The sequence below is a fragment of the Euphorbia lathyris genome, chromosome 7 (assembly GCF_963576675.1).
Source record: "Euphorbia lathyris chromosome 7, ddEupLath1.1, whole genome shotgun sequence".
NCBI lineage: Eukaryota > Viridiplantae > Streptophyta > Magnoliopsida > Malpighiales > Euphorbiaceae > Euphorbia > Euphorbia lathyris.
This window is the reverse complement of record NC_088916.1, coordinates 81438322-81453353: the sequence shown is the minus strand read 5'-3', so window position 1 is coordinate 81453353 and position 15032 is coordinate 81438322. Positions and strand designations below refer to the sequence as shown.

The following is a 15032-nucleotide window of genomic DNA, read 5'->3' as shown; positions in this document are numbered from 1 at the left end:
ACAATCAAACTTTTTAGACAAGTTTAGCAGGTGAATGATGGATTAAACCCCAAATTAATATACATATTAATAAATTAATTTCAAAGATTTATATTCTAATCAAGATAATTATCACTAACCCCAAATTAATTAAAATATTTCTTATATTCTTATTTACATTTTCTTAATTGATTGAAGAAATTAAAAATTATAATTCTGTCTACTGTCACCTAAAAAATTTACATTTCTTCTAAAATCCTCTTATAATACACAAAAAAAAAAACTTAATTACAAAATTAACTTTGCCATGGCATTCTTATTAATCCTGTTTCAGTTTTCATACCAAACCATGTTTCTGTCATTAATTTCAACCTCTCATCGATAACCTCGCAGAACTTACTTTCCCACCCGGGCGGCTCTACCGCCTCAAACCCCAATCCCGGTGCCCTATCTTGCGACAATGGGTTCACTGTTCGCCTCCAATCCACCACGTAAGCCGAAACCCTTCTTCTAAACTTCGCCTTAAACTCCGGCCAAGCTTGATACTTGTAATGATTCACCACCGCGGTCTCCAATCCCACTTTCTTTATCGTGTAATTACGATTTACCTGAAAATGGTGTACCGCGTTAAGCAACGAGTAATCAATTGCTTTTAGTAGAACAATCGATTTGTGACGGTTGTCGAATCTTCGTCGGCAATTGTACCCTTGCATCACTCCTACAGAAGGGTGGGATTGCTGATTCGATGGGCCGAACTCGTTGCATTTGATCGATAACTCGCCGAGATTTTCTTCTTCTATTGATTTAAGTAAAGAGTCGATCATGTCGTGATCGGGTTGGGTTGAGTTTTCCCACGATGGTGAGAAGATGAATTCGTCGACGTCGGCATACATCATCCATTTACAGGAATTATTGGCGAGTAATGCGGCGTGTGAGAACCCCGCTTCTTGAGTTTTCGGCCATATCCATAGAAACGTCTCGATGTCAAAACCTTCTTCGTTAAGCTCTGTTACGACGGATTGCAAGTCGTCGTCGCTCTGGTTGTCGTATAAAATGAATTTATCGACGCCAATTGTAGAATGATACGTCACCCATTCTCTCAAGAATTTAGCGACATTGTAAACCATCGTCGTGGCGCACATTTGGTGTTTCTGCTGTGAGATTGCTATCTTGCGCCTGTAGGGTGTGTAGTACGCCACAGAGGGGACTAGTTTTTTTCCCTCCAAAATTTCAATGGAGACCTTGACTTTTCCCGCCGGTTGAAATTCCGGGTGGTGACATCGGAAAACCTCCTGAATTGAGCTTGTGACGGCGGTTAAAACGGTGTGTTTTCCGTCGGTAAACACGCAATTGAATTCCGCCGGTGACCGGTTGACCCCTTGTCGGTTATTCAAACCTTTGACGAACACAACGACGTCGTCTTCCGTAGAGAACGACTCGTAAACGACATTTTTATATCTGATCAGCTTTTCCGGCGGTGAAGATGGCCAAGGAACAGGAAATTCCCTATCCGATGATCTTTTCAATACCGGAGCGTAAAACGGCGTCCTCCGCCGAGCAGCTTTAGGAATATCGCACTTGAATGTTGTCCGATTAGTAGACGGCAAAATTCCAGAAAAACTCGCCGGAGCCGTTACTCTATTAGGATAAACACAGGTGAAATCATCATCATCTCCGAGATCCTTTTCCGGCGCAACAATGACAAGAACTTCCCAATCCGGGCACAAAATAGACACAGTAGGAATGAAATTCGGTCCCTGAACGTAATAAATTGGGGAAAATCCAGAATCTTGTACAAGAAGATTAGAAGAAACGACGATGTTTGAGTTACGGCTTGAGAATCCCGGCGACGGAAAAAGCACCTCCGGGAGATATATAGTAGGATTATGAGATGAATAAAGAGAGAAATAGATGACTAGCACAACGGAGATGAAAGAAAAGAGAAGCGCCGCCATTTTGCGGCGATTCATAGTTTCGGGAAGAAAGGTGAAAGCGGCGGCTCCTCTTCCTACGGCGGAGAGATGGAGGAGCGGAGCCGACGGCGATTTCTTCAACGGACTGGTCATGTGCTAATTTGATTAAACTAGAAAATGAAGAAGGAAAGAATGTATTTATAGAATTTTGATATTTTCTTTAATAAATTTTAACCATTTAATTTTACTTAATTAACGGATTAAATTTTACTTAATTAACGGATTAAATTTTGCTAATTACACTCAACCAGAAAAAAGAAAGAAAATATTAATAAAATTCATAGAAAAATTTCCACCTTACAGACAAAAATATCAAAATTATTGGGAATATTACAATTTTTTTTGTTAATATATATATTTAAATATATAGGCCCTGTTTGCGAATTAGCTGTTAGCTGATTACATTAGCCGTTAGCTGTTAGCTGATTACATTAATTGATTTGACCAGCTGTTTGTGTAGACCTGTTTGATAAAAATTAGCTGATTGATAATAGCGGTTTGTGCAAAAAGACGGATAAGGGCATTTCTTTTTTAATTTTGGCGCAGGAGAAGAGGAGGAGTCTATCTATTAGGGTTAAAGAAGTCTATTAATTTTAATATTGCAAAACGCTAATTGAAAAAGCTCCTTTTAAGAGCTTTTTCTAAATTAGCGTTTTCATCCCAAAACTCTCTCTCAAACCTCTCTCCACCAAACACTCCAATCAGCGGTTTCAGTGGTCAAACCGCTAAAGTTTGTCAAAACCGCTCTTTTTATCCCAAAACGCTCTTTACCAAACATGACCATAAAATAGTTATAACGTAAATACGATTTAACCCTAATGTATGAAATAATATAAATTTAACTCTAACGTTTTCAAACAGGATCTATTTTAGTTTTACGTTATAGGAAATTTGAAAAAACCGGTTTAAGTGTTATTTTAACTTTCGAGTAAATTACACCTATGCTATTTGAATTTTATGTTGGTACCTAAATTTCATTTTGTCTCAAAAATATACTTGAAGTAATGAGCGGACAGTTTAGTATATTTTACCAGTTAATGACTGGTCAATGCGAGTTTAACTAATTTTAATTAAGAATCAGGACCTATAATATATTCAACTAACATGTGAAGTGTAAATGACAAGATTTATGACCGAGAAAACAGTTTGATGAATTATTTCTCAAATAGACCCAACTTGACAATGTTAGAGGTAAAATTGCTTTTGACTGTCAATGTTATGGGTAAAATTGCACAATTTTAGACGTTAGGAGTAAAATTGCTCATGGTTGTAAACGTTAGGGGTATTTTTGCACAATATCCCTTAAATATTATAGACATAATTGATGTTTGGAAGATCTGATGTGACAGTTAAGTAACAATCAAATCAGCATTTTCAAATTTTTGTAACGTATGACTAAAATTAATTTTGCTTGGAAACGTTATGGTCAAATTTGAACAATTTTATACAGTAAGGCTAATATGCACTTCATCGAAACGTTACGAGTCAAATTTGGCCTTTATGCTCTCTCTATATATAATAAATAAAATAAGAGTCAAATTTAACCTAAAAAAAGGCAGATTAATCCTTAATATACGAGATCATAGAAATTTAGAGGGTGTTTTTAACTGCTGTTTGCCTTTCACCCTTAAACAGCAGATATTATACTGTTTGGTTGTAACTGCCTATTGCTGTTTGACAACAAAACAACTGCCTTTTCTATCAGCAGTATTTTACTGCTTTTTTAAACTACTTTTACGTTTAACTATTTTATGTCTTAAATACCCTTGTCCATCTCCCTGAAAATTGATTAAAGTCATATGATATTATTTATGGGTGGGCGAATCCTACAAAAGACAAATTACACATATATGAGTTCTTCATTTACAATGAATATCACTAGTTCCGACCATTTAATATATTGATCACTTGATATGTATTTTTTTTTGACAACCAAATAAGCATATATTAAGAATCAAGAAGAAGCATATTACAAATAAAATCAGGGAGTAAAGAAAACCACTCACCCCGATGTAAAGGTAAGATACTACTTCTAGCTAACAAATGAGCAACAGAGTTTGCAGAACGACAGACAAAACGAATAGAGCAATTAGAAAACTCGTTCAAAGAAAAATGACAATCATTGGCTAAGGCGTTAAAAGGAGATGAAACCTCTAACGGGCGGCCATAGACTGTACCACGATCAAAGAATCTGATTCAATGATTACATCCTTCCATCCGCGGTCTTTGATCCAACTAAGAGCTTCACGGACCGATAGCGCTTCAATGAACGATGCATCTTGATAATTCTGCAAGGATCCATTTTTAGCCGCAACAAAACGGCCCAACTCATCCCGAACAATACAACCAAACCCAGCCACATTCTCGTCTGCAAATGACGCACCATCCACATTCAATTTTAGGAAGGCAATTGGAGGACGCTGCCACACCGTCAGGCTTGGCACAGCCGGACTGCCTGAAGGAGAAACCGACGCCTGCGCTTTCTTCCAGGCCTGTAGAAATGAGCCGGCCGAATGGTACAGGATCGAAGCTTGTGAATCCTTCCGATTCCACGCAATGTCATTTCTATAACCCCAAATAATCCACCATAAAACCGCTACAAGCTCAACAAGCTCCACCGGTTTAGAGAAGATCCAACCCCAATAATAAAAAATGTTTTGAAATTGGGTTCCCACATCCCCAATAGGCGAAATAGTCCAAATAGCTCGAGCCATAGTACATCTGAGAAAAATATGATAAGAATCTTCCACCGTCCCATGTCAGAGCTCGCATAAATCTGAGATAGGAACCCTTCGGGCTTTCAGCGCGACTTTAGAAGGGAAACAGTTAGCAAGAACCCGCCAAAGAAGATTCTTAACTTTAGGGGGCACTTTAAGATTCCAAACTTTATTCCATAGAGGAGAATCAATGAACCAATTTGTTCCAAATCCAGACATAAGCTTTCTGTACCCACTTTTAACTGTATAGTTGCCCCGTCGGTCATCCCTTCCAATACCACACATCTTGATCAAACCGATTAGATAGGGGGACACGGAGAATAAGATCTGCATCTCGAGGAGCAAAAATGCCCGAAACTAACCCAACATCCTAAGACCGCCGACCCTCCTCCATTAGATCAGCCGCCACTTCCACCCCTAACCCATCGAATTTTTCACTTTCAATATATGAAAACTGATCGTCAGGGAGCCACGGGTCATCCCAAATCCGGACCTCCCCACCCGCCCCTACAAATCTACGAATACCCGACTTTAACAATTCTTGAGCACCCATAATACTACGCCAAATGAAGCTAGGCCCATCAGATAATGATGCATCAAGAAAAGAGCAATTCGGATAATAAAGAGCCTTAAAAACTCGAGCCACAAGAGACTCATGGTTTGAGCTGAGCCGCCAACCTTGTTTAGCCAATAAAGCTAAGTTGAAATTATGCAATTTTCTGAACCCCATTCCACCAGCTTTTTTAGGGCAACACAGCTTATCCCACGATTTCCAATGTAAGCTACCTTTACCCGAACCATCTGATCCCCACCAAAAAGAATTCATCAGCTTCTCAAGGTCATCACATATATTCACAGGAAAAAGGAAGAGACTCATAGCATAAGTAGGAAGCGCCTGCACTACTGATTTGATCATAATCTCCTTTCCAGCTCTTGACAGAAATCCGGCCTTCCAGCTCTTCAGTCTAGCCCGCACCATATCCTTAACAAAGCCAAAAACCTGTGCCCTATTCCTTCCCACCACCGAAGGTAGACCCAAGTACTTATCCGGGAGGGCTACAGCGGAAACCCCCAAAATATTACTAGTTTCAGCACACTCACCATCTGGGCAGTTTCGACTGAAAGATATAGAGGATTTTGATAAATTTATTTTCTGTCCAGAAGCACACTCATAGTCATTTAGAGCTTGTTTAATTGCTGAAGCTTCTGATCGATTGGCTCCGAAAAATAAGTAACTATCATCAGCGAAGAACAGATGAGAGATTGCTGGCGCTTGGTTCGCAACAACACAACCTCGGATCTGACCCTCTGACTCTAGCCGAGATAAGTAGAGAGAAAGACCCTCCGCACAGATAATGAAAAGATACGGTGACAACGGATCCCCTTGACGGAGCCCCCTCTGTGGAACAATAGGGCCCACAACATGCTTCCCATGGATAACCCTATATTTAACCTTTGTAACGCACTGCATTAATAGGTTAACAAAGCTCGATGGGAAACCAAGTTTCACTAACATCTCCTGAAGGAATCTCCATTCCATCCTGTCATATGCTTTAGACATATCAAGCTTAAGAGCAATTATACCACTTGAAACCCTTCTAGTCTTCTGATGGAGATAGTGATTTACCTCAAATGCCAGCATAACATTATCAGTGATAAGTTTGCCAGGGATAAAGGCACTCTAGGACGGAGATATAAGAACATAAAGCACTTTCTTTAACCGATTAGCTAAGACTTTTGACACAATTTTGTATATCACATTACAAAGAGCTATCGGTCTCAAGTCAGAAACCATCTCAGGATTCGATTTCTTAGGGATTAATACAATATTAGTTTCATGAATCTCATCAGGCAACAATCCAGAATTTAACCATAACAAACATGCTTCAGTAACATGACCTCCTACAACATCCCAAAATTTCTGATAAAAACCGGGGTTAAAACCATCAGGACCAGGGCTTTTGTCAGGGTGCATTGAAAACAAGGCTTCTTTAATTTTCACAGCATTAAACACACCACAGAGCATATCACAATTTTCCACAGACAACTTTGGCACCACATTTTCAATAATAGGCCCCAAAACACAACCATTCGAGGTAAAAAGCTGAGTAAAATAAGAGAGAATAACAGAATCCAAACCTGCACCCCAACTGCGCCATTCGCCATCTAGATCACGAAGCCTCGCAAAGCTATTCTTTTTCCTTCTATTATTAGCAGCTGCATGAAATTTTTTTGAATTCATATCACCGCCAGCCAGCCACAATTTTTTTGCTCTTTGCTTCCAGTACAATTCCTGTTGATACAGGATATTTTCCAGCTTTTCTCGAGCTTCTAACAGTAACGCCTGACCAGTCCCATCGACACGATTCTGCAGCCTTTTAATCTTAGCTCGACAATCCACAAGTTTGGAAGAAAACCGACTGTGTAACTCAGCTCCCCACTGATACAGCGCATGCCCGCACTGCTCCTGCCGAACCAAAATGTCAGCCGAGGCATTCACATTCAAGGAGCTTACAATCCGTTCACGACAATCAGGTTCTTGAGTCTAAGCAACTTTGAATCGGAACCGGCGAACAAACACCCCTTCACTAGGGGTCGGACACAGCACAAGAGCTGAATGATCAGAGGCCGAGGCTTCCTCATTAATAACTTTGGCCGAAGGAAACAATTGAAACCAGCTGGAAGACGCTAATCCCCGATCTAACTTCTCTTCAACAAAATTATGATAGCCTCTACTCTTTTTCCAAGTAAATGCATGTCCAATCATTGGGACCTCGAACAGATTACATTGCTCAATCACATCAGAAAAACCATTAATTAAAAAAGGTGGATGTCTGCGGCCACCACTCTTCTCACTCTGTAAAGCCATGTCGTTAAAGTCTCCAATAATTACCCAAGGCAAAGAATAATTACTACACAGATCCCGGATCATCTCCCAAGAAGCTGACCTTCTAGAACGCTCAGGAAAACCATAAAAACCGGTTAATCGATACTCCGGTAAACCCAGTAAAGAGACTTTGACATCAATAAAATTTCTAGAAGCCCGCAACAAACTGACTGAACCATTAATTTTCCAAAAAAAAAGCCAAAACTCCACCTTGGTTAATAGGATCAATGAAAAAGAGACCAGAATAAGAAAGACTACGCTTTATTACCTCAACTTTCTCGCGGTTACATTTCACCTCCATCAGAAAAATAAAATCGGGCTTGAACCTAGCAACTAAGGGTCCGTTTGTTTTACCTGCTGTTTGCTGTTGCTGTTTGCTGTTTCCTGTTACGGTTTGCTGTTTGCTGTTTGAAAAGGCTGCTGTTCCAAAAAGCAGGGATTCCCTGCTTTTATAAAAAGCTACTTTTCGGCTACAAAAGGCAAACAGGAGGTGTCTAACCAAACACCTTAAACTCTCCTTTTCAAAGTGAAAAGGCAAACAGGAGGTTGAAAAGCAGCTACCAAACACCCCCTAAGTTCTTTAACATACGAACTGTTCGAGGGTTGCCCATACCTCGATAGTTCCAGCTTAACGTACTCATTCTCCTTGGCGGGTCTGGTCTCCAGAGCCCGCCTGCTGAAAGTTTTTTGAACCAGTCACTACTAGCGTTGTATCCATCACCATATCAGATGTTTTATTCTCAATCACCTCCTCCTTTCTTCTCCTCTTTAACTCCATTACAACAAGGCTATCCTTCTTTTCACCTTGCTTTGAGGCCATCCCCTTATTATTTTCAAACAAGGAAACAGTATTCAACACTGTCTTTGATCCAACTCCTTATTTCATAATACCTCCACTAGAACTTTCCGAGGCCTCAATATTTTCCAACGGACGAGCCCTTTCATGCGGATTTGACAAGAGCCACTTTGACTGAGGTGGGGGCTGCAACCCGCGGGGCAGAGCACGTAATTCCACCGAGTATGGCCATATGACAGTAGCCGGATCAGGCACATCAAGCAATTTCAGACAAAATCTCTCAGCATGCCCTAAACAACCACAGAAGAAACAGAATATAGGCAGGCGTTCATATTTGAACCTAATGGTTTGCGGAGTCTCACCCGCTCTGCTAATAGGCATAGAAGCACACAAGCTTTTCCGAACATCAAGAGAAACCCTAACCCTCATGTACGTTCTGCCGACGCCATTGAAGTTGTTCGGATCCGATTCAACAAAACTCCCTAAAGTATTGCCAATCAAAACAACCACCCTTTCTGACATAAAACCACTTGGAAAATTATGAACTTGAACCCACATCTCCGTAAACATAAGTTCTTCATCACCACGAACAACATCCCCTTCAAGTTTCTGCATGATTAAAAGATGTTGGTCATAAGTCCAAGGGCCTCCTTTTAAGATCCGTTCACGCTCCCATGGATGATATAGATCAAACCGAAATAGATTAGGACCCAATAGTTCCACCATCAAACCTTTTGCCGGTTGCCAGATGTCAGCCAAAACGCTCGGCATTTTTTGGGTTCTTATAATCCTCTCCTTCAAAAAACGCCCAAGAAAGCTCCATCGTTGAATCGGCGCCGTTTGAACCACATCATATGCTTCAAGCACAAGCCCCAACTGCATACTTCTATCCACCGCATCAATCATATTATGATTATTCGAGGTTGCCATTGAATTGAATACAAAGACTAGATCTGAACACGGAAAAGTTACAATAAAATTGTCCGGAAAAAACTCCTCATACGGGAGAGATTCTTAATTCATACTCTTGAAACAAAAAATGCTTAAAAGCCAATAAACCAATGAACACAACCCCTTATTATCACATGACTTAACCAATAGGCTTATTTTCTGGTCATTATTTTCTGGATTTTTAGATCGGCAGAACCCTTTAGTAAAGATCGGCGGCAACAGAGATCGGCGACGGCGGAAAGCTCAACGGATCGTCGACGACACCGTAACCCCTACCAGCGGAAAACGCCATTAAAACAACACAAGGTCTCTTCTCTTTCTAGGTCGAACGAGCACAGGATCGGAGGTCGACGGCTGCGGCAAGAGAACGGCGGAGATCGGCGGTGGCAGAAACGATCGGCGGTGGCAGAAACCCTAGGAGCAGCGGCAGAATCCCTACAGCACGAGATCGCCTTTCTCCAACGCAAGATCGCCTTTTGTCTTTCTCATCTATTACTCTATTTTCTTAGGTCGAAACGAGCACCATCAGGATCGGAGGTCGACGGCGACGGCAAGAGAACGACGGAGATCGACGGCGGTAGAAACCCTAGGAGCAGCGGCACGAAATCGCGATCACTTGATGTGTATTGTTAATGGAAAAAATGGATAATTAATTATGAAATTGGTGCTTTTGAATACATGTTAGATTTATGAATGAAATTGGGAGATAATAATTCTAATGTTAGGTTTACGGTAATTATTTTGCATTATCTTATTAATTTTTGAATTAAATTTATATATTTATTTATCAATTTAAGTCATGTCCATATTAGTCATTTATATCGTAACAGTAACGGGCAATCATAATTTTACCAAACACTAAAAATCAATCAAACAACAAACGACAACAGCAAACGGCAAACAGCAAACAACAATCAGCAATCTGCAACAGCAAACAGCAAACCAAACGGACCCTTAACCTTAACGTTTCCAAGCGAGAAAACAAATCAAAATCTACTTGTAAAACATTATTTTATTATTATTTTTAAAATTTTGGGAATAAAGGAAGTCACCTTGAATTGGGGTTGATTTGAATTGTTGATAATAAAGCATTAATTATTTAATTTAAATGTAATTAGTGATATTTGTTTCATAAATAAATTTAATAAAATAAATATATTTATATTAGTCGCATTTAATTTAAGACTCTTCGCTTCTCCCCTACAAATACGTTTAGGGTCACAATCCGAAAAAGGATGAACAAACCCAAATAATAAATCATCTTTAAATAAAATAATATAAAAAGGAAATAATTAAAATAATACTAAATAATTATAAAAGAAAAGTAAAAAAAAAAAAAACTTTGTAAGTTAAAAAGATAATCCATATAGTTTAAAAGGTTTTAAACATGAGTCTGTATTTTATAAATTTTGCAGTTAAATGATATATGAGTCAATTTTTCGATCAAATAATATTTATGGTTTAGTTAATTTGTAAAATTAGATACTGAATTTTAGATAATTTGTAAAGTTAGTATTTTTAATTGTTCCAAATCGCTTTCTTTTGGGGTAAATAGTTACGACAACAATTTTTGAAAGAATGATTGAGTTTGTAAACTTCAAAAACCACAAACCCCTATTTGCAACTGTGATTTTCTTTGCAAATCAATCAAATCACAATAAATTTGTGCGAAATAAGGTGCCAAAAAATACTCTCAATATTGACATTTAAGAGCAATTTTAGTCGTAACGTCTAATGGTTCAATTTTATCTCTAACGTTGGTAGAGCAAATTTACCATAACATTAGTAAGTTGGACCAATTTGAGAAATAATTCATTAAATTGTCTTCTCAGTCATAAATTTTGTCATTTACATTTCACATATGCGTCATTTTATCACTTATCAGTAACATATCACAAACATATGAATACACATGAAATAATTTTAAAAATATACTGTATTTTGTACGAGTTTGTTAAAAAGTTTCAAATATTTCATCGAATTTAAAAATACTAATCTCGATTTCTATTATTAAATCATAAAAAATGTACATTTTTTTAGAACCAATTGATAGACAACTTGTGCAGAATAATGATATCTGGAATTCACCCAAATCAAACGTTAGTGATAAAATTGTTCTTTCCTCCAACGTTATGAGTAAAATTGCATCATTTTAGACATTTTAGACGTTAGAGATAAAATTATTGTTGGCAGCTAATGTTACGGCTATTTTTTATGTTAGGGTATTTTTGTAATTGATCACTCAGAATATTAATTAGTTGATTCGCCTTCAATTACACACAAAGTTGAAATCCTCGAAAATGTTGGACCAATGTGGGAATTTATCCTTTAATTGTTTCAAAAGCTATATATATCACTTTTCCATATATTTCTCTACTTCCATATAAGCATGAAAAAACGTGGCTTAGAATGTGTATAAAGTTGTCACAAATTAATTTTCTATATTATATAATAATGGAATGTATAGATGGCATGTTATAATATATAGTATTTGTGTGTATAGAAATGGAATGTTATAATATATAGTGTGTATAGATATGGAATGTTAATTTGGAGATTTGAAGTATCCAATTTTTCTTAAAAAAAAAAAAATCCAATTTTGGGCTAATGTAAAACTCATCGTTTTTGTCTAAGTATCAAATTTATTTTTAACTTTATAAACTATATAATTGAGGTTTTCTTTTTTTCTTTTATTTTTATAAAGAGAAAACTTGTACGAACAAGAAATAATAGTATCGATTTGAATATAAGATGAAACAAACAATGAGAAATCTTTGATAAGTATTTTCTCATGTGAAGGAGAAACATATCAAGCAGTCAGATTATGTGCAACTAGATCCGTTTATGGATCGTACTAGGTTGGGCTCGGGCTCGGAGTAACGAGCTTTTAGGTGAAAACATTCAGTCCAAGCCCATGCCAGTCCGCTATCAATTTAGGCGGGCTTGTACTAGACTGGGTTCAGGCTTAAACATGATATCCCAAGCTCAACCTACATAAATCCAACTAAAAATATATACATGAATTTTAATTAAATAAAATAAAAATTATACCTAATAGTAAATATTTAATATATAAATTTATTAATTATTAGGCGGGTCGGGTTGGATAAGCCCGTGCTATTTTTATCAATCTCAAATCCGACCAAAATAAAGGTGGGTTTTAGTGGGCCTGGATCGGATAGACCTAAAATCAATTTTCATTGTCCAGGCCCGGCCCAAGGGGCACCAGTCTGGGAGGATATTCGGGCCCATGAACAGGTCTATGTGCAACTGTATTTGCTCAATGATTTTCATGAATAAATTCAACATATGCAAAAGCTTGAACCTCCTCTAAGATGTCAAAAACAACTACGCCAACCCAATTATACACATTTTCGTCGCCACGTAACAGACGAATAGCAGATAAAGAATCTGATGCAAATAAGATAGAATGAAAGCCAGCTTCTCAAACAACATGTACTGATGATAAAATTGCCAATAATCTGGCATACAAAGCTGGCAATACTGTTCCAATAGGACCCCACCAGATAAAGCCACCATCCCATTTAAATCGCGTACCACCAATCCGAACGCCGCGAGATGAGACCAAATAGAAAAAGAAGCATCACAGTTTACCTTATAAAGACAAGACGGAGGAGATAGCCACCGTAAAAATGACGAACTCGAACCTGCTTGTTGATGCCCAATTACCGAACTCCAACCGATAGACTAGTAGTGAAACCATTTAGAACCGAATAGACCCTTTATGAAGTTAGATGAATTCCGAGCCTATTTTTTCCGTGAACCACCTGATTGCATTCAAATCATAATACCCGATATTTTTTTTAAAAATTAATATTTTTTACAGTATTTTGCCTCAATTACATAGTAGTTAGTGAAAAAAAATTAAGGATTTTGTTGTTTTTCTACAATTTCAAAATGGATTTTGAAATCAAATGCCATTAATTTCGATAAATTATTTGGATATTTTTAACGTTATAAATGGTATAATTGAGATAAAATATTAGTAAGTTAGGTTAATCTGAAATATCATTAAAAAAAATTCAAATATTTTATTTAGGTATTTTGCATAAATTACATAATAGTAAAAAATTTGGAAGATTTTACTGTTATTTTTTTTATAATTTCAAAATAGATTTTGAGATCAAATGCCTTTAATCTCGATAAAGTATTTGGATATTTTTAATTTTTTTTTATCTCATATGTTGATACAAAAGCATTTCTGCAATAGTGCTCTGATAATTACAATAGCTTCTTTTATGTTTGAGGTAAGGAAAAAAATGATCAAGGCGAGGTAGTTGACCGACGATTCTACTAAATGTCTACGTGAGTGGAGTTTTGAATGAGAATACTAAGCAATTGAGAGTAAATTGCAATAGATGTGTATATGTACATTGATTATGAACTCGCGTTTTATTTATAGGATGTGAGGGAAAAATCCGGTAGTCGGTGTAAGGTGTGTGCCCTAGCTACTTTGGTGGATAAGTGTCGATTCCTGGATGATGGACGTATTTTAAGTAATTGGTAATATACCTGAATTGGAATTCCTTAATCATAGTCGTGAATCAAGGGTCTTGATCCGAAGAGAATTCAGAGTACATCTCATTGGTCCACGTGTCCTGAATGATATTTATTCCCATTTAGTTTGATTTGGCGGTCCTCTTTGCTCTAGACATCCCTGTTGGCTTAAGATGAAAACACGTGTATTATTGTCCTCGTATTTTATAGTGTTTTACAAGTCCAATTTACTTTCTTCTTTGTTTTATTTTGGGCTATTTTAGCAATTGTTTAAGAGGTTTTTATTAGATTTACATCTCATTGCGGATTTCAAGTAATTTCAGGTGATTGCAGGCCACTTTCGGAGAGTTTCAGGCAGTGGGAACTCCGTGAGCAAAAAATTACTTTGTGAGTAGAGCTATGGATTGTAAATTGGAAGATGCCATCGTTGAATTCGAGGAGTAGAAGTTGTACTTGACGAGTAGCCTATATTACTCGATGATGAGTATTTGTCTATCTAGGCTCTTGAACTCGAATGGAAGATGTTACTTGGTGAGTAGGATTAATACTCAGTGAGTAGCGACAAAATTTCAGAATTTAAGAACTATTCTAACTCTTTAAAATTTCACTCTGATCCTACTTAGAAGCTCGAATTTCATGATCAAGATTGAAGAGAACCATTAAAGGAGGAGTCTGAAGCTAATCCAAATTTCTTATGTTGTATTTACATCTATCTAGAAGATCTTTCAACTCCTACAAATAAATGCTTTTTAGTTTTTAGTTGTCTTAAGTAGTTTTTGTTATTTTTTGTACTCTCTCTATTCTCTCTAGCTCGTTTTGTTATTTTAATTTAAGTTTCTAAACATTTGTTTACTTTGTTTTAAGTTTAAGTTTGGAGTTCATTCATTAAGCTTCAAATGAACGTTGTTTTTATTATTAATTTCAGCCAATTTCAATTACTTTCAGATTCGTTTTCTCTTCACCCATCTCTTCTTCTAACCATGATTTCTTGCTTATTTTCTGTTTATTTTAGTTTCACGCACATCATGACCTGACTTCCCCGTGACTAGGCTATGCCGTAACCTAAGCAATTAATTCATAGTTCGAATCCAAGTTCATAGGTACAAATTAAGAGAATTAAACTATAAGATTTATTTTCTAGTTAAATAAGTGATCAATATTTAGCTAGTTTTAGTTAGTACTCTGGTTGACACACACTAGAATAATTAACG

At 37.2% G+C, this 15032-nt stretch overlaps 1 protein-coding gene across 1 annotated transcript; it reads right to left on the bottom strand.

Moving 5' to 3' along the window:
* Nucleotides 1-203: 203 nt before the first annotated feature.
* LOC136236084 (glycosyltransferase family 92 protein At1g27200) lies at nucleotides 204-2042 on the bottom strand. The gene has a single exon (XM_066026189.1). It carries the CDS (start codon nucleotides 1947-1949, stop codon nucleotides 276-278), a length of 1674 nt encoding a protein of 557 aa, XP_065882261.1. The 5' UTR covers nucleotides 1950-2042; the 3' UTR covers nucleotides 204-275.
* Nucleotides 2043-15032: the final 12990 nt, after the last annotated feature.

Excerpts from the sequence above, each read along its gene's own strand:
- LOC136236084 (XM_066026189.1), bottom strand. The coding sequence starts at position 1,949 with ATGAATCGCCGCAAAATGGCGGCGCTTCTCTTTTCTTTCATCTCCGTT.